Here is a 19,416-nt window from a genome sequence, read left to right on the forward strand (position 1 = left end):
AGACCCTATGTCCCATAAAGTTATCACTTAAACTTGAAGAACAGTCTCAAAACATGATCTTGAGGAAATACAAAAATGGCAATAAGAGTAGCATGGCTGACTGCTTGAGAATCGGAACTTTTCAAAAATCCTGTTAGTTTTATCTTGATAAATTAGCCACACCCACGGAACCGTCCCTTTTCTTCTGAGGCAAAGTTTTAGAGGAAATGAAATAAACTTTAGCTAAAGGGGGTAACGCTTCCTTTGGAATATGTATTACCTCTTCCATATATTTTTAAACAACTTCTGCAGGTGATAATATAGGGTGTTTTGGAAAGTTAAAAAAAACAAATTTAAATATCAAAAAGAATTTTCCAAAATCTCCTAATGTCTATCGGTAAGCGTTTTATCTTTTATAACAACTAATTGGATCCTCTGCAAGTCAACAACCTGTTTTTTTTTACTTTTGCCAGTCTCACTTAAGCACCTTTCGCATTTTCCATAACAGTTTTAGAAGTGCCTTGTTCTGTCAGAACCACAGAAGTTAAGGTAGCTATCGAGCTATGCATCATCACTATAGTATCCCAAAGCAACCCCAGCATGACAGCCTTCAATTCGGCTGGTAGTTCGTCTCTGGGATCTCAACTTGGTGTCATCCACCTTGCTGTGTTCCCCCTTCAAGCCCCTCAAATTGGTCTCGTTGAAGGATCTTTCCCTCGAGGTCACTTTCTTGGTGGCCATTACTTCAGTGCAGCTCATTTCAGAGCTCCAGGCTTTGCCGTGTTGAGAGCCATTTCTGCTGTTTTTCGAGGCGAGGGTAGTGTTGTGCCTGGTTCCTTCCTTTTTTCCCCAAGGTGATCTCTCCATTTCATGTCAACCAGACTGTTTCCCTTTCCATGTTCAACACGCAGGAGGCTGGTGAAGCTCTCCATCAACTGGATGTGCGGAGGGCACTTCAGTGCTATTTGAGCAGGTCTGAGTGTCTTGCCACTTGGATCGACTTTTTGTTCTTTTTACGGGCCACAAAAAGAGTGAGGCGGCTTCCAAGACTACCCTCGCCTGCTTTGATTAAGGAGGCTGTTTCCTCTGTCTGTTTGCTTAGCGGACGTCAAGCTCCACCGGTTTTAAGAGCACATTCTACGAGGACGCAGTCAGCTTCTTTGGCGGAGCACTCTTTGGTGCCAGGTGTGGACATGTGCAGAGCGGCTACCTTGTCGTCCCTCCATGCTTTCGTGAAGCACTACCATTTGGATGTCCAGGTCTACGGGGAGGCGGCCATTAGGACTGCGGTTCTGAAGCGGGGTTTGACCGGTTCCCGACCTCGGTGAGTACTGCTTTTGTACTTCTGACTCATAGGGAATGGTCTGGAGCTAGACACTAAGAAAGGAGAAATTAGAGCTTACCTTCTAATTTGCTTTCCTTTAGTCGTTCCAGACCATTCCCGTTCCTACTACTACTACTACTATTTATCATTTCTATAGTGCTACAAGGCATACGCAGTGGAGGAGTGGCCTAGTGGTTAGGGTGGTGGACTTTGGTCCTGGGGAACTGAGGAACTGAGTTCAATTCCCACTTCAGGTACAGGCAGCTCCTTGTGACTCTGGGCAAGTCACTTAACCCTCCATTGCCCTATGTAAGCCGCATTGAGCCTGCCATGAGTGGGAAAGCGCGGGGTACAAATGTAACAAAAAATAAAATAAAATGTACACCATACACAAAAAGACAGTCCCTGCTCAAAGAGCTTGCAATCTAGATAAGACAGGTAACAGACAGGAAGTGTGGTGCGGCGTTTCTGATCCAAGATGGCCGCTTGAGATGTTAACTGCACCAGACGCGCTCGTTTGCCCGGTATACGGCAGGAGAGAAGGAACTGATTTCCCATTATGGGAAAGCGGAGAGGGAAAACCCGAGAGACTCCCTTTACCTCGAGTGGGACCCACCTTTTGACCCAGCCGACTCTGGAGCAATTCGGGCTGCTTCTGGGTCCAAATCGTGTCTCTTCCCCTGCTGTCGAGGCCGGCGCTAGTGGGCTGGCCAGCAGTGATGACGGAGTCTCGTTTAGCCCCGTCGAGCACACGGCGCCCCTGCAGCCAAGTGGTTTGGAAGGCGAGGCGAGATCTGCTTTGCTCTCTCCAGAGGGGGAAGGGCAAATCCAGCGAGGGAACTTGCTAGCGCCGTTGGAGGGCTCAGGAACGACCGCGGTGGAAGAAGGTGCCGTGAGTACCCTGAGCAAGATTGTTAACGCCCCCCCTTTGGCTTTAGAAGCGGGTATAATTCAAAAACCTCCCGTGGTGACATTGGAAGCACTCTGGGACTTAAATGCCACTATGCATGCCTCTTTACAACAACAAACTTTGAAAAACTCGTCAGATATAAAGATTTTATCAAGCGTAACCCTCCAGCAGGCTCAAACAATCACTAATAATGTTTCTCAAGTGGAGAAAATTGGAGAAAAAGTACAATCCTTGGAGGTCTTTAGTCATTCTATGATTAAAGACAGGAGTTATATGGCACGGCGTTTGGAATACTTAGAGAATAAATCAAGAAGACTGAATTTAAGATTTACTAACTTTCCTAGATCTCCTCTGATCTCCTCCATTGATATGGTAAAAAGATACTTGACTGAGATATTGGGTATGGCTAGTGAATCATTACCCCCTATTGTGCGGGCCCAATATTTTCCAAATAAAAATCGTGTGGAGAATTCTTTTCAACACAATGGAGGGGATGGTATGAACTTGACATCATTTCTAGAATCCTCATTGGAGGTAGTAACTCAAAGATCAACATTACTGGTTGTTTTTGCACTAGAAATGGACCGGGATGCGGTTTTGAGACTTTCATTTAGGCATTTATAAACAACTTTTTTTGGATCAAAAGTAAGAATATACCCAGACCTGGCGAGAGAAACTCAGAAAAGGCGAGGTGCTTTTTTGGCACTACGCCAGAGAACTCTCGCCATAGGAGCTGACTATATTCTAAAATTTCCCTGTATATGTAGAATTGTGTATCAAACAAAAATGTTTCAGTTTTTTGATCCAAAACAGTTGATAGATTTTCTGGTTTCTAAAGAGGATGTTAATGTGACAATTGGAGTACCAGACGACACTGCTAGATAGGCTAAGAGGCGAGACACTTTTTGATAGCAGTAACAATAGTGCGTTATTTAATTACTTGTAAAAATTTCATTTTTACTTTCTTTTTCCTAATCTTGGATCACTTTACCTTAAATGTTTATTGGTCGATAGACTGAAGAATTGATTTGATTATATAATGATATTGGAGTGTTATTATTTCTTGTATTTCTGATACACTTGTTGAGTCTGTTATATTAAAATGTATTCCCTTACCCTTAATCGTTCTGTCTGTTACCTGTCTTTTTTTTTTTAAATTATTATTTAAAGACAGGTAACAGACAGAACGATTAAGGGTAAGGGAATAAATAGGTGAGGATAAAGGACAGGGCAAGTGAGTAGTGGTTAGGAGTCAAAAGCAGTGGTAAAGAGGTGGGTTTTAAGTTTGGACTTGAAAACGGCCAAGGACGGGGCTAGACGCACAGGCTCGGGAAGTCTATTCCAGGCGTGAGGTTCAGCAAGTCAAAAGGAACGGAGTCTAGAATTGGCAGTAGAGGAGAAGGGGACGGATAAGAGAGATTTATCTACAGAACGGAGTGCTCGAGGGGGGGCGTAGGGAGAGACGAGAGTGGAGAGGTACTGGGGAGCGGCAGAGTGAATACACTTATAGGTCAATAAGAGAAGCTTGAACTGAATACGGTAACGGATAGGGAGCCAGTGAAGTGACTTAAGGAGGGGGCTAATGTGAGCATAGCGGCTTTGGCGGAAGATGAGTCGCGCAGCAGAGTTTTGGACTGATTGAACAGGAGAGAGATGGCTAAGAGGGAGGCTGGTGAGAAGTAGGTTACAATAATCAAGACGAGAGGTGATAAGAGTGTGGATAAGGGTTCTGGCAGAGTGCTCAGAGATGAAGGGACAGATTTTGCTAATGTTATAGAGAAAGAAACATTCCCTTCCCTTTCTATTTGTATGCTGTCCCTTGTCTGGATGGCCAGTGGGGGACTTTGATGCTGGAAGAATCGTCAGGAGGCAGAAGCAGTCAGTGCGCAGGGTTTTGGAGATCCAAGCCCTGTTGTGTTGAGATCCCTTTTTGCAGTTTTCAGAATCTGGTGTTACCTTGCGGAGGGTGCCTCCCTTTTTGCCTAAGGTTGTTTCAGCTTTTCATCTCAATCAGCCTCTTTTTCTTCCATCTATTTGAAAGGAGGCTTATTCCAAGGATTTCGGGAGGCTACAGCTCTTGGATGTTCAGCAAGTCCTTCTCCGCTACTTGCAGATGTCTAATGAGTATTAGCGGTCAGATCATCTATTTGTCCTTCTTTCGGATGCCCAAAGGGGTGAGGTGGCTTCAAAAGCTACTATTGCCATATGGATCAAGGATGCAGTTTCTTCAACTTATCTGTTTAGTGGCCGTGTTGCACTGGAGGCGTTACGAGCTCATTCTACTAGGGCGCAATCTGTGTCGTGGTCGAAAACATCGGTGCTGTCCCTAGATGAGATCTGTCGAGTGGCTACTTGGGCCTCATTGCACACTTTTTTTCGGCATTATAGAGTGGATTTGGCCGCCAGGTCAGATGCATCCTTTGGAGCGGCACTGTTAGCACGCTGAGCGACGGCTTCCCTTCTGATTTAGGGGTTGTTTTGGTATATCCCACCAGTTAATGGGTTCATCTGCTGCCTACACTGAGGAAGGTAAAATTATGCCTTACCTGATAATTATATTTCCTTTAGCCGCAGCAGATGAATCCAAGATCTCTCCCTTCTTTTTCCATTGCTTTTTCTGCTGTGTGTTTTGTTTCTTTTCTGGGAAGAATGTTTACCAAAACAAAAAGAAAAGGACTACAAAGAGGACCACTAAGAAAGAAAGGATATGGTATGACTGATTTTACAGTCTGTCATGATTTACAGTTCTGTAATGATTGTTGTTGTTCATAGTTGGTGAGGAAGGTTTCCGTTTTGTGGCCGGGTTCTGCTTGTAATGAGACATATACTGGCTGATGGAGGGGTGGTCGTTCAGTATCACTCTCTTCAGCTTGTAATCTCTTATCTCCACTTGCTGGTAGTAGGTGGACATAATCCACCGGTTAATGGATTCATCTGCTGCGGCTAAAGGAAATGAAATTATCAGGTAAGGCATAATTTTACCCTCTCCACCCCCCCCCCCCCCCCAGACACACCCCTCCACACAAAAATAAAAGTAATTTTTTTTAATGTGCAGGTAGTGTGCAGATTAGGAACTTACCGCAAGATGCCCGAGTGTGTCCTGCGCTAAGTCATTTTAAACTTTGGTAAGTGCATACTAACGTTCACCACAGCTTAGTAAAAGGACCCCTAAGTGAATTAACAAATATTTTGAAATAAATGTTTGCAAGTGAGACCTGTGAACAGCAGGGCATAGTTTCTAACCTCCCCTACCACCCCCAGTCTTGGCAGGGAGCTGGTATATAATGTTTTATTTGTGTGCGCCATTGCCAGTTGTTGCCTGTAACTTCTGGAATGGAATAAAAACATTTGACAGCAGCTGCAGTCCTCTACTTTAAGTAAGATAATAGTCCAACAAATATGAAGAAACAAAAAAGCACTAAGGGTTCTTGAAGCATGGGATAGTCAAGAGTGCTTTATTATGCCCAACATGGGCCGTGTTTCGGCGACAAGTGCCTGAGTCGGGTCTGATCTGAAAATGTAACAAAACAGAAAATACATTGATTCTATTGGTAAGAATTGATTCATTTAATATATACTTTTTTATAATTCATATACACTAACTGCATGTTTATTATATTTGATCAGTTTGTTAGGTTTATATGTTTTGTATGAATTATGGTTCACTTTTATTGAGCTCACTATTTATATTTTTTATATATGTTTATACTTCTTTATATATGTTTACCTTTGTTGCATTGTGATTAACCAGTAGTTTCTATATGTATTTCTGTTTTGCTGTATGTTCAAATCGGACCCCTGATGCAGGCACTTGTTGCCAAAACATCCATGTCTGGTCTAATAAAAGACTCTTGATTATCCCATGCTTGGATAGCCCTTGTTTCATTGCTGTGTGTGCTTCAACCTTCTCTTCTGCTGTCGCAGTCCAACAAATATGACCATGCAGATAGTCAAGCAGGTCACACATTGACCTAAATTGAGAGTAACAAAGTCTTGTTACCAAATAACACCTTCTGTTGTCTAGTTTAACCTAGGCAGAGATAGAAGATAACTTTGGATGTTTTTAGGACTGAATCAGAAACCTTTAATAGTAAAATGTGTTAATGTATTTCGTAGCAAAAGTGCTGTGGTTGTGGTGTTACGCCACAAAAATGGAGAGATATGGGTGAATAGACCAGTTGTAGGTAATAACCTTTTTGTTTGAATAACTTTATAATAAAGATGTGAGAAGTTGTTAAGAATTATGCTCTATCAGGTTACTAAAGAATCCGTATAGTTATGCTAGTTGAAATGGTACAGAGTAATCTAATCTAGGTCACTACTGTCTGCCTGTGCTATTACAACTCAGTGAAGGGAAGGACGAGTTGTCAAAAGGTAGTTACAGATGAATTGTAGGGGTCACTTACAGCTTGTTTAACCCTGATTTCTACATGTAGACTGTGTTTATTATTTCATGTATCTTAAAAGATTAAATGTGCCCTCTGGAATTAATTTTCGCCCTCTCCCAAAAGAAAATTCCTTTAATTGAAATGCTGCTTCACACAGCATTTTCCCAGGGTTTTTGGAGGGAATTGGTTCGTAAGCTCACGTGTGCACCCCGGAGACATACAGCCTCTCTTGTCGAAGCACTTAATTAAGACCCGAAGCAGACGGGCTCCTCTGAGAGCTTTTTAACTGCCTTTTGCTGGCTTGCTAAGTGGGAAGAATCTACTGTAGAGGATCTTCTTGTGCACAGACCTTTTCATGCCCATATCCAAAGGACTGTAAAGGAAGTATGTGTTCCATTAACTCTTCATTGCCCTATACTCTTGGGAGAAGACAGTCCTTTGGATATGGGCATGAAAAGGTCTGTGCACAAGAAGATCCTCTACAGTAGATTCTTCCCACTTAGCAAGCCAGCAAAAGGCAGTTAAAAAGCTCTCAGAGGAGCCCATCTGCTTCGGGTCTTAATTAAGTGCTTTGACAAGAGAGGCTGTATGTCTCCCGGGTGCACACGTGAGCCAGGATAACAAGACACACTGCAGGTGGAAGAGATCAAGAAGTGAGATAGAGAATGAGAGCAAAGAGTGGAGTGGAGGGGGGGGGAGTTGAAGAGCAGGGATGAAGACAAAAGTGGAAAAGTAAATGGGGAGACATAAGATCAGGGTGGGATAAGAGATGGAAAGGTGAAACATATTACTTACAGTCTGATGTTAAGTTTGTGTTGTTGTTGTTTATTTTTTTAGGGCATTGATGACTCAAGCAAGGACAGGTATGTGATATGAATGAGTGTAAGCCCTACAATTATTCAGTTAGAATTTGACCTTTATAAAGCAAGGTTGTACTTTCAGTGGAAGATTGAATGACCAGGATGTGAGGTTCCTGTAAGTTGTATCCAACCTTCCTTCATCAGGGAAACAGGCCTGAATGTGGAGACTTAAAAACTCCAGCTCTAAAGCTCCAACCTCACATATGTATGTGTGTGTATGTATGTGGGTGTGGGGAGGGGTGCATATTCACGTTATGCACCAATGCCATTAACATGCATTATCTACTGCAGGGCTCATTTTAGTCCTGTGGGCTTTGTAGTTGATAACATATGCTAATGGCATTAGCACATACTATTAATAAATGACCCATTATATTCATAAATGATTTGTATATGATACTTATTTTCATATAAACAAATTGAACACTTATAAAAAATATTTTATGTGATTTTAAGCTTAACTCTTCATGTTCAGGTAGAGAAAATGGAGGTAGAGCTTTATGGAGTTGTAATTGTCATTTAGGGGTAATTTTGTTATTTTTATAACAGGTCATCTAGGTTAAGGGGGTAACAAGGCACCTCATTTTAATCTGTTTTATCAAAACACATAGGTGTGTATGTATCTTTATAAAATAGAAGGGCCAAAGTGGCAGAAGCTGCACCTGGATTTAAGGCACGATGTCCATGCATATTTTATAAAATGCGTATAAATTGCAAATCTGCCTAAAAGCTGTTCCTGAACACACACCTTCTTTTCACAGGGCATACTTTTACATGGGTAATTACTGGGGTACTCTTTATAAACTACTACAGTAATTTTCAAGGTCCTCAGACAAAATGGGCCAGAGTACTTAAATAATAAGTTAGTCCTTTACACACCTTTGAGATCTTCTCAAGGAGCATCACTATATGTCCCCTCATCAAAAGAAATTGTACAATGTGATACCCACCAGTGAGTCTTCTCAGAAGTTGCTCCTACGCTCTTGAATTTACTCCCAGAGGGGCTACATCTAACACAATACTACCTCTACTTCAGGAAGTAGGTGAAAGCCTGGCTCTTCTCCCAAGCCTTTAATACATAGGGTGACTAATTATACACCACTCTGCACCTGGACTATCTTGCTACACACATTGTAACTTAGACCAGTTCCTCAAATCTTGTTTAACTGTACAAAGAACTTGCCTTAAGTTTAGCCACCCATCTATTTATCCCAACTGACTGTACCACCATCTTGTCCCCATTTTCATATATCTGCACTTGGCTACATAGTAAGCTGTATTGTAGAAAATCGTTAGCATCATATCTGTTATTTGAATGTTCTAATGCATGTTTTAGATGTTTCATTAGTATTATGCTGACATTGCATTACATTCCTGGCCGACGTTGCATTACATTTCTGTTAGCTGAATTTCAGTGTTAAGTGTGTATATTTTTGATCCTGTTTCATGGTAGTCCTGTTATTAGGTTTTAATTTAGTGTCCTCAAGTTTACCTCATTGATTCTATTTATGTTTAGTCATTTTTATTATTGTTATGCTGTAAATAGAATTGTAAGTTTATGTTAAACTGTACCTGCTGTACACCGCCTTGGGTGAATCTATTCATAAAAGTGGTTAATAATCTATTCATAAAAGTGGTTAATAAATCCCAATAAATAAATAGATCTATTAACTGTGACCAATCTTTTATTAAGTATAAAATCCCTTTAATTGTTAACAATTTTAATTATATATTTGAATCTTAGGGCCCTTTTCACTAAGCAGTGTTGTAGGCTCGCTAGCATTTTTAGCGCACTAAAAATTAGCGTATGCTAACACTAGAGACACCCATGTATTCCTATGGGTATCTCTATTGTTAGCGTGCGCTAAAAATACTGCACACCTTAGTAAACAGGGCTCTTAGCAGTTAACCCCTTAAAATATGCTGAGTGAATCACTGGAGAAGTGCTTTTCTCTGATGACAAGCAGGGACAATGAGCACACACGTATGCACACACTCACATGTCACCTGACTCCACTGAGCCATCTCATGCCAACACAGAAGATTATTCATTGCTTGCTTAGAAACTTTGCAGGCAGGCATGATCATTTCCAGTCATCAAAACCCGCAGCTGCTTAATGTTTTGCCCTTCCTTTCCTCAGAAAAGGAAGCTTGTCAGACTGGTCTTGCAGCCATTTTTGCCTCGTGGAGTAGCCTAGTGGTTAGTGCAGTGGACCTTGATCCTGGGGGACTGAGTTCAATTCCCACTGCAGCTCCTTGTGACTCTGGGCAAGTCACTTAACCCTCCATTGCCCCTGGTACAAAATAAGTACCTGAATATATGTAAACCGCTTTGAATGTAGTTGCAAAAACCTCAGAAAGGCGGTATATCAAATCCCATTTTCCTTTCCCTATTTGAGATTCTACATGGAATGTTGCTACTATTGAGATTCTGTTGCTACTATTTGAGATTCTACATGGAATGTTAATGTTGCTATTCCACTAGCAACATTCCATGTAGAAGCCTGCCCTTGCAGATCAGCAACGCGGCTGCGCAGGCTTCTTTTCTGTGAGTCTGACGTCCATTGCCCCTGGTACAAAATAAGTACCTGAATATATGTAAACCGCTTTGAATGTAGTTGCAAAAACCTCAGAAACGCGGTATATCAAATCCCATTTCCCTTCCCTTTGTAGTAATTCTTCCAACTAAGCCTCTTTGTGTTTTTCCAGTAGCACACTAGTTAAGTTTCCCTGCTTATTTCAAAATTTACTTTTTCTTCAGGGCTGCCATTCACTGTTGCAAAAAAATAATGGTCTTACCCTGCAATTCCATGCTCCTGATAGCAGCCTAATCATGAGGGCTAGGGGTTTTGGGGGTGGGGTTTTGTTATTTTTTAAAAAATCCTTTTCCTATGTAAGCTTATTTAAACTACTATTTTTATTGTGTGACATTAATTTTCCTCATGTCAGAGAAGCAAATTAGTAGCTTCAAAAGATACCTGAAACGCTAGCCAGTGTTTCTCTTGGATTATTATACAGAGAGGTTCAAGTATCTAGGTGCAAAGTACAACTCTTCACGTGGCTTTGTCATTACAAGTGGACAGTAGAAAGACAGTGATCCAGCTGAAAGGATTTATAAAAATGGGAACAGAGCTTTATTTAAGGAAAGTAAATAAAAGCAAGAGGAAAAGGAAAACAATTTGGTTTTCCAAATTAGTGAGTGAAAAACTAAAGTCAAAAGAGTTGGCATTCATGAAATACAGAAGGACACAAGAATACCGGATAAAACTCAAAGAAGCAAAGAGAGAAATTAGGCTGGCAAAAGCACAAGCAAAAGAAAAAAAGGGCTAGAGATGTAAAGAGAAATGACAAGACTTTTTTCAGATATAGTGGAGAAAGCAGGAAGGTTAGAAATGGAATTGAGACTGAAAGATGTTGAAAACCACTATGTGAAGAGTGCTAAAGAAATAGTGAAGATGCTCACCTATAGCAGGTGTTCTCCAAGGACAGCAGGCCATTCATTCTCACGTATGGGTGATGTCACCCACATTGCCTGATGCGGAGCATTAACAAGCTCTAAATGACTTTTAAGAGCACGTGGAGCATCCCCACCATGCATGCGCGAGTGCCTTCCCGCCTGTCGCTAGAGCGTAATACAATACTCTGGCTCGAAAAAGGGATGTGAGAGTGAATGTCCTCCTCTCCTCAGAGAACACCTGCTACAGGTGAGTATCTTCACTTTCTCCAAGGACAAGCAGACCATATTCTCACATATGGGAATCCCTAGCTACCAGGTGCACCAAAAAAAAAACAAATAACTGACCCATACAACGGCAAGGGAAAACACAAGTTATTGCAACTATATACATTCTTGTGAGTGTGCAGCCTGGGATACAACTAACCCTCCATTGCCCCATGTAAGCTGCATTGAGCCTGCCATGAGTGGGAAAGTGCGGGGTACAAATGTAACAACAAACAGAAAAGTGGGCTAGGAAGGTGGGGTTGGAATCTAGACCCCCTAACAAATTCTGCAACGCTGTCTTCCCAAACCAACTATCACAACAGGTATCCTGCTCAAGGCAGTAGTGGGAAGTAAATGTATGGACTGAAGACCACATTGCAGCCTTGAAGATTTCTTCAATGGAGGCCCACAAGTGGGCTACTAATGCTTCATTGGCTCTGACTTTAAGCCGTGACTTGACCTGCAAGAGTCAGGCCAGCCCGAACATAAGCAAAGGATATGCAATTCGCCATCCAAATGGAAATAGTACATTTTCCAATGACTACTCCCATCCTGTTAGGATCAAAAGATACAAAAAGTTGAGAGGACTGCCTATAAGGCTTAGTCCGTTTCCAATAGAAAACCAGTGCTCGCCTGCAGTTCAAAGTGTGCAGTTCATTCTCGCCAGGATAGGCACGAGACTTAGGGAAGAATGTTGGTAGAACAATTGACTGGTTGATACGGAAATCCAGTACAACCATAGGCAAGAATTTAGGGTGGGTATGGAGGATCACCTGGTTGTGGTGAAACTTAGTATAAGGTGCAGTCATCACAAAGGCCTGAAGCTCACTGACTCTACGAGCTGAAGTTATAACCACTAAAATGATGACATTCCAGGTCAAATACTTTAGAGGACAAGAAACAAGCATCTCAAAAGGAGGTTTCATCAGCTGGGTGAGGACGATGTTGAGATCCCAGGTATGGGTTTGAGAGAGGGCTTTGTTAACAGCAAACCTCGCATGAACTGAGCCACTAAGGGCTGTGCAGAGATAGGCCTACCCTCAACATGTTGATCATAAGCACTGAATGCACTGAGATGAACCCTGACAGAGTTGAACTTGAGACCTGACTCAGGGAGGTGAAGGAGGTATTCAAGAAGGGATGGTGAAGGGCAAGAAACGGGATCTATAGACCTGCCCACACACAAGATGGCAAACCTCTTCCGTTTGAAAGAATAACACCTCTGGAGGAGTCTTTCCTGGAAGCTAGCAAAACTCTGAAAACACCTTCTTCAAGATGCAAGGAAGCTCTCAACATCCAGGCAGTGAGAGCCAGAGACTGGAGATTGAGATGTAGAAGGGACCCCTCATTCTGCATTATGAGGGTCAGGAAACACTCCAGTCTCAGCGGTTCTTCTGAGGACAAGTCCAGAAGAAGGGGGACCGAGATCTGATTTGGCCAATAAGGGACCATCAGGATCATGGTTCCGCAGTCTTGCCTGAGTTTCAGGAGAGTCCTTCCCACTAAAGGAGGATAGGCATACCAGTTCCTCAATGAAGAAGCAAGGCATCCGACACCGGTCTGTTGTGAGCTGGAAGCCTTGAGCAAAACTGGGGAACTTTGTGGTTGAATTGACTGGCGAAAATATTGATCGAGGGTGTGCCCCACTTCCAGAAGATCTTACAGGCAACAGACCACTCGGGGGTTGCAGAACCCTGCTCAGCCTGTCAGCCAGAGTGTTGAATTTGCCTGTTAAATAAGTGACTTTGAGAAGCATTCCATGCCTGGATGCCCAGTGCCACATTCGCACAACTTCCTGGCAAAGAGGAAGAGATCCCATGCCCCTTGTTTGTTGGTGTAGTATACGGTAACCTGGTTGTCCATTTGAACAAGAACAACTTGGTTGGACAATCAATCTTTGAAAGCCTTCAGAGCATTCCAGATTGCCCATAGCTCCAGGAGATTGATCAGAAGCAAGGATTCCCGGGCTGACCATGCACCGAGTGTGCTTGGTCTCCTGTGTGAGCTCCCCACCCTAAGTGGGAAGCATCCGTCGTGAGGAGCCCCAGAATCAAATTGGACCGAACTGTCCACCAAAGCAGAGACTGAACTAATTTGAGTGTCACACAGATAAGATCTTCCAGGTTCACTGAGGCCTAAGACTATTGGGAAACTAAGGTCCACAGAGCTGCTCGCATGTGAAGACACGCCCCGGGAGTCGCATGAACCGTACAGGCCATTAGACTGAAGAGGTGCAACATCTTCTGAGCAGTGACTTGCTGGCTGGCATGAATTCATGCAGCTAGAGCTATTAAGATCATCTGCCCTTGGCAGAGGAAGAAAACTTTTCACTTGTCACGTGTCCAGCAGGGCTCCAATGAACTACAATTGTTGAACAGGAAGCAGATGAAACTTGGGGCAGTTCAAGACAAAGCCATGAAGCACCAGCAGTCAAATAGTCCACTGCATGAACTGCTGAGCCCCGCCCCTCAACATGCTTTTTCACAAGCCAAGTCGTCCAGATAAGGGAAGACATGGATCCCTAGTCTGTGAAGTGATGCTGCGACTACCATAAGACACTTGGTGGAAATACTGGGGGCCAACACCAGACAAAATGGCAGCACCTGAAACTGGTAGTGCTGCACCCCTAGAAAAAAGCGAAGATGCTTCCTGTGTGCATGAAGTATCAGAATATAAGTATAAGCATCTTTACAGCCTAGGAAGCATAGCCAATCGTGTTCTTGAATCATGGGGAGAAGAGAACTGTAAGAAACCATTCTGAACTTTTCTTTGACTAGATACTTGTTCAGAGCTCTTAGGTCCAGAATAGAGCACAATCCGCCAGTTATCTTCAGCACAAGAAAGTACCTGGATTAGAAACCTAGCCCCTTCTACTGGAACGGGCTGGACTGCATGATTCAGTAGACCAGCGAGGTCCTCTGCAAGCACTTGCTCGTGCTGAAAACTGCAGGTTTGCACCCTTTGAGAGCAATGTGGAGGTCATTAACTCCAATGCAAGTCATAATCCAGATGAACAATTTGAAGGACCCACTGGTCTGAAGTTATAAGGGGCCTACTTTCCTTGAAAAAACTGAGTTTTCCTCCGACCGGTAGGTTATCTGGAATGACCACTGGCACAGCGGCTATACTCTTCTGGAGACAGTCAAAAACCAGTACCTGGTTTGGACTTGGCTGCCAGGGTAGCCTTGAGGACCCTGTTCTGCTGTGAACTTGCACACTGGGACTGAGGCTGCTGATATGGAAGAGCAGAAGGAAGGTATTTATGCCTTTGCGATGCATAAGAAGGCCTTCTAGGTTTATTTGAAACACATCTGACTCCGAAGGTGGTCGACAGGATAGAGTATATCAGTGTGTTTCTTGGTGAGGTCAGCGGCCTACTCCACCTTTTCTCCAAAAAGGTTACTCTCCAACAGGGAGCATTTGCCAACCTCTGCTGAACTGTAGTGCCCAAATCAGAGAGACACAGCTATGCAAGCCTATGCATCACCACACTCTGTGCGGAGATTCTCATCGCCACATCAAAACTGTCATAGGCGCCTCTACCCAGAAACTGGAAAGAAAAAAATACAAGATAAAATCCTGAGGGAGAAAAACTGAAATACATTTTTGAACTAAGGGAAACCTGCTGCTGCACACTGTGATCTGTTAGGCGGATGGATAAAGTGGGGAGGTGGGGGGCACCGAGGCTTGCCTTTTTACAGTACCTACTACATGTGAACCAAAAGCTGCCTAGGCTTTTCTAGTCAGTGAGCTGTCATAAGTACATAAGTATTGCCATACTGGGAAAGACCAAAGGTCCATCGAGCCCAGCATCCTGTTTCCAACAGTGGCCAATCCAGGTCACAGATACCCGGCAAGATCCCAAAAATGTACAAAACATTTTATACTGCTTATCCCAGAAATAGTGGATTTTCCCCAAGTCCATTTAATAATGGTCTATGGACTTTTCCTGTAGGAAGCCATCCAAACCTTTTTTAAACTCCACTAAGCTAACCGCCTTTACCACATTCTCTGGCAACGAATTCCAGAGTTTAATGACACGTTGAGTGAAGAAACTTTTTCTCCAATTCGTTTTAAATTTACTACATTGTAACTTCATTGCATGCCCCCTAGTCCTAGTATTTTTGGAAAGCATAAACAGACGCTTCACATCTACCCGTTCAACTCCACTCGTTATTTTATAGACCTCTATCATATCTCCCCTCAGCCGCCTTTTCTCCAAGCTGAAGAGCCCTAGCCGCTTTAGCTTTTCCTCATAAGGAAGTCGTCCCATCCCCTTTATCATTTTCGTCGCCCTTCTCTGCACCTTTTCTAATTCCACTATATCTTTTTTGAGATGCGACGACCAGAATTGAACACAATATTCAAAGTGCGGTCGCACCATGGAGCGATACAAAGGCATTATAACATCCTCATTTTTGTTTTCCATTCCTTTCCTAATAATACCTAACATTCTATTTGCTTTCTTAGCCGCAGCAGCACACTGAGCAGAAGGTTTCAACGTATCAACGACGACACCTAGATCCCTTTCTTGGTCCGTGACTCCTAATGTGGAACCTTGCATGACGTAGCTATAATTCAGGTTCCTCTTTCCCACATGCATCACTTTGCATTTGCTCACATTAAACGTCATCTGCCATTTAGACGCCCAGTCTCGTAAGGTCTTCTTGTAATTTTTCACAATCCTCCCGCAATTTAACAACTTTGAATAACTTTGTGTCATCAGCAAATTTAATTACCTCACTAGTTACTCCCATCTCTAGGTCATTTATAAATATGTTAAAAAGCAGCGGTCCCAGCACAGAGCCCTGGGGAACCCCACTAGCTACCCTTCTCCATTGAGAATACTGACCATTTAACCCTACTCTCTGTTTTCTATCTTTTAACCAGTTTTTAATCCACAATAGAACACTACCTCCTATCCCATGACTCTCCAATTTCATCTGGAGTCTTTCATGAGGTATTTTGTCAAACGCCTTCTGAAAATCCAGATACACAATATCAACCGGCTCCCCTTTATCCACATGTTTGTTCACCCCTTCAAAGAAATGTAGTAGATTGGTGAGGCAATGTTGACTTTGTTTCATTAATCCATGCTTTTGAATATGCTCTGTAATTTTGTTCTTAATAATAGTCTCTACCATTTTGCCCGGCACCGACGTCAGACTCACCGGTCTATAATTTCCCAGATCTGTCAGTTTGCCTGTATGGAACATTGTGGTGATGGTTTGCAGCAGGAACATAAGAACAGCCATCCTGGGTCAGACCCAATGGTCCATCTAGCCCAGTATCCTGTTTCCAACAGTGGCCAATTCAGGACACAAGTACCTGACAGAATCCCAAACAGTAGCAACATTCTATTCTACCAATCCCATGGCAAGCAGTGGCTTCCCCATGTCTAGCTCAGTAACAGACTACAGGCTTTTTTCTTTCAGTAACTTGTCCAACCCTTTTTTAAACACAGATACTCTAACTGCTGTTACCACATCCTCTGGCAACAAGTTCCAGAGCTTAACTATTTGTTCAGTGAAAAAATATTTCTTCCTATTTGTTTTAAAATTATTTCCATATAATTTCATTGAGCATCCCCTAGTCTTTGTAGTTTTTGAAAGAGTAAAAAAAAATAGATTCACTTCTACTTGTTCTGCATCACTCAGGATATGGTAGACCTCAATTATATCTCCCCTCAGCTTTTTCTTTTCCAAGCTGAAGAGCCCTAACCTCTTTAGGCTTTCCTCATAAGAGAGGAGTTCCACCCCCTTTATCATTTTGGTCTCTCTTTGAACCTTTTCTAATTCCGCTATCTTTTTTTAGATACAGTGACTAGAACTGAACGCAATACTCAAGGTGAGGTCGCACCATGGAGCAATACAGAGCATTATAGTATTCTTGATAATATTTACCATCCCTTTCCTAATAATTCCTAACACCCTGTTGGCTGCCGCCGCACACTGAGCAGAAGATTTCAGCGTGTTGTCTACAATGACATCTAGATCTTTTTCTTGGGTGCTAACTCCCAAGGTGGACCCTATCATCAGATAACTGTGATTCAGATTATTCTTCCCAACGTGCATCACTTTGCATTCAGCCACATTAAATTTCATCTGCCATTTGGATGCCCAATCTTCCAGTTTCCTTAGGTCTTCCTGCAGTTGTTCACAGTCCGCATGTTTTTTAACAACTTTGAATAGTTTTGTATCATCTGCAAATTTAATCGCCTCACTTGTCTTCCCAATTTCCAGATCATTTGTAAATGTTAAATAGCACTGATCCCAGTACAGATCCCTTCGGCATCCAATATTCACCCTCCTCCTCTGTTTTCTGTCCAATAACTAATTCCTATCCACAAAAGGACATTGCCTCCTTTCCCGTGACTTTTTAAAAACTTTTCTTAGGAGTCTCTCATGAGGAACTTTGTCAAAAGCTTTCTAAAAATCTAGATACACTACATCAACCAGCTCACCTTTATCCACGTTTATTCATGCCTTCAAAGAAATGAAGCAAATTGGTTAGGTAAGACTTCTCTTGGCTGAACCCATTCTGGCGCTGTTCCCATTAAACCATGGAACAACTGTAAATATTGGTTTTTTTTAATACTAAAACACTAAAAACTATGTACAGTGGTGCTGGCCCATGAGCCTCAATGAGGCTGCAGCCAATCCTTAGGTAGCCTCTTGAACTCTACCACAATCTGCCCCATTATTTTGCGATGGGCTACCAGCTCCTGTTGCAAATCTCTGTGCATGGCTGAGGCTTGCAGCAGAAGCTGGACTTGGATGTTAGTTTGTGTGATCCCACCAGCAGGCATGGCAACTGTTTCAGGGCAGCTCTCAGCTGCTGCACCCTCCAGTGTAGCTGCCAGGGAGGGCTGTTCCAGCACCCCTTCTCCCCCCTCCAGGTGTCTTCCCCCTCCTTGGCCTCTGGATGTTTCAGCCTGCTGTGGGGTGATGGGGACCATTTCCTCTTCCTCCCTCAGTCTGTTGGGGGTGCCCTGGTCCTGGGCAGGCTGTTTGGCAGCTGGAGGGTGCCCTGTATCAGTAAAAGGTTTGCAGTTGAGATCAACACATCCTACATGGCTTGCATAGTGGTGCAGCTGGCCATTGGAAATTAGGGACAGGAACAACTGGGGGCAGTTGTTGTTACCTGAGGGACATGTCTGAGGTGGAGGTAATGGTGAGAGGGCTGTCTGGTTGTGGACATGCAGGATGGATTCTGACCCTGCTGGAGGGTCTTGGGTGAACAGGCACTGGCTGGGAGCTAGTATGGCACTGTACTATTGCACGGATGGGGCCATTGTTACCACTTCTGTCAGGGATGTGAGTGTGTGTGCACATCCCCATGCCTATGTGTCCTACAGCTGGCTGGGAGATGGCCGGGGACTCTGTCAGAGTTGCCCATTCTTCTGGCCACCTCTGCTGGAACCAGGGGCGTATCTGGACTCCGGCGGTAGGGGGGGCCAGGGCCAGAGGGAGGGGGCACATTTTAGCCCCCCCCCCCCCCCCGCCGCCGCCGCCGAGCCCCCACCGCCACCAATGACTCTCTCCACCCCCTCCCCCCGCCAACCCTCCCCCGCTGCCGTTCTTACTTTTGCTGGCGGGGGACCCCAACCCCCGCCAGCCGAGGTCTGCTTCCACCTGCCGCTCCCGTAAAAACTTCTTCTTCAGCCGGCGGGGGACCCCAAACCCCCGCCAGCCGCCCCGCGGTGTTTAAAATTCATCTTCGGCCTCCGTGGCCGTGCTGCTGTGATAGGCGCTGTTGAAATCCACTTCGGAGTCTGACGTCGCAGCACGTACAACGTACAACGACGTCAGACTCCGAAGTGGATTTCAACAGCGCCTATCACAGCAGCACGGCCACGGAGGCCGAAGATGAATTTTAAACACCGCGGGGCGGCTGGCGGGGGTTTGGGGTCCCCCGCCGGCTGAAGAAGAAGTTTTTACGGCAGCGGCAGGTGGAAGCAGACCTCGGCTGGCGGGGGTTGGGGTCCCCCGCCAGCAAAAGTAAGAACGTCAGCGGGGGAGGGTTGATGGCGGTAGGGGGGTCCAGGGCAAAATCTGCGGGGGCCCAGGCCCCTGAGGCCCCATGCAGATACGCCCCTGGCTGGAACCCCCCGGAGAAAAGCAGTTTGCAGATGGCAGGTTTGGGGGCATCTATCTGTGGGGTATTCATGCTAGCTATTTTAGGGTCCTCACTAATGGCAGAGGCTGCACATCACCCCATGACTCATGCCCTTA

At 44.0% G+C, this 19,416-nt stretch overlaps 1 protein-coding gene across 1 annotated transcript in view; it reads left to right on the plus strand.

Moving 5' to 3' along the window:
- The window catches only part of ADCY6 (adenylate cyclase 6), a 209,560-nt gene that overhangs the window by 137,450 nt on the left and 52,694 nt on the right, over nt 1-19,416 (plus strand). Inside the window, exon 11 of the mRNA XM_030196836.1 lies at nt 7,439-7,464. Within this exon, the coding sequence (XP_030052696.1) occupies nt 7,439-7,464 (26 nt within the window). The remainder of the gene's footprint in view (nt 1-7,438; nt 7,465-19,416) is intronic.

The sequence above is a fragment of the Microcaecilia unicolor genome, chromosome 3 (assembly GCF_901765095.1).
Source record: "Microcaecilia unicolor chromosome 3, aMicUni1.1, whole genome shotgun sequence".
Lineage (NCBI taxonomy): Eukaryota > Metazoa > Chordata > Amphibia > Gymnophiona > Siphonopidae > Microcaecilia > Microcaecilia unicolor.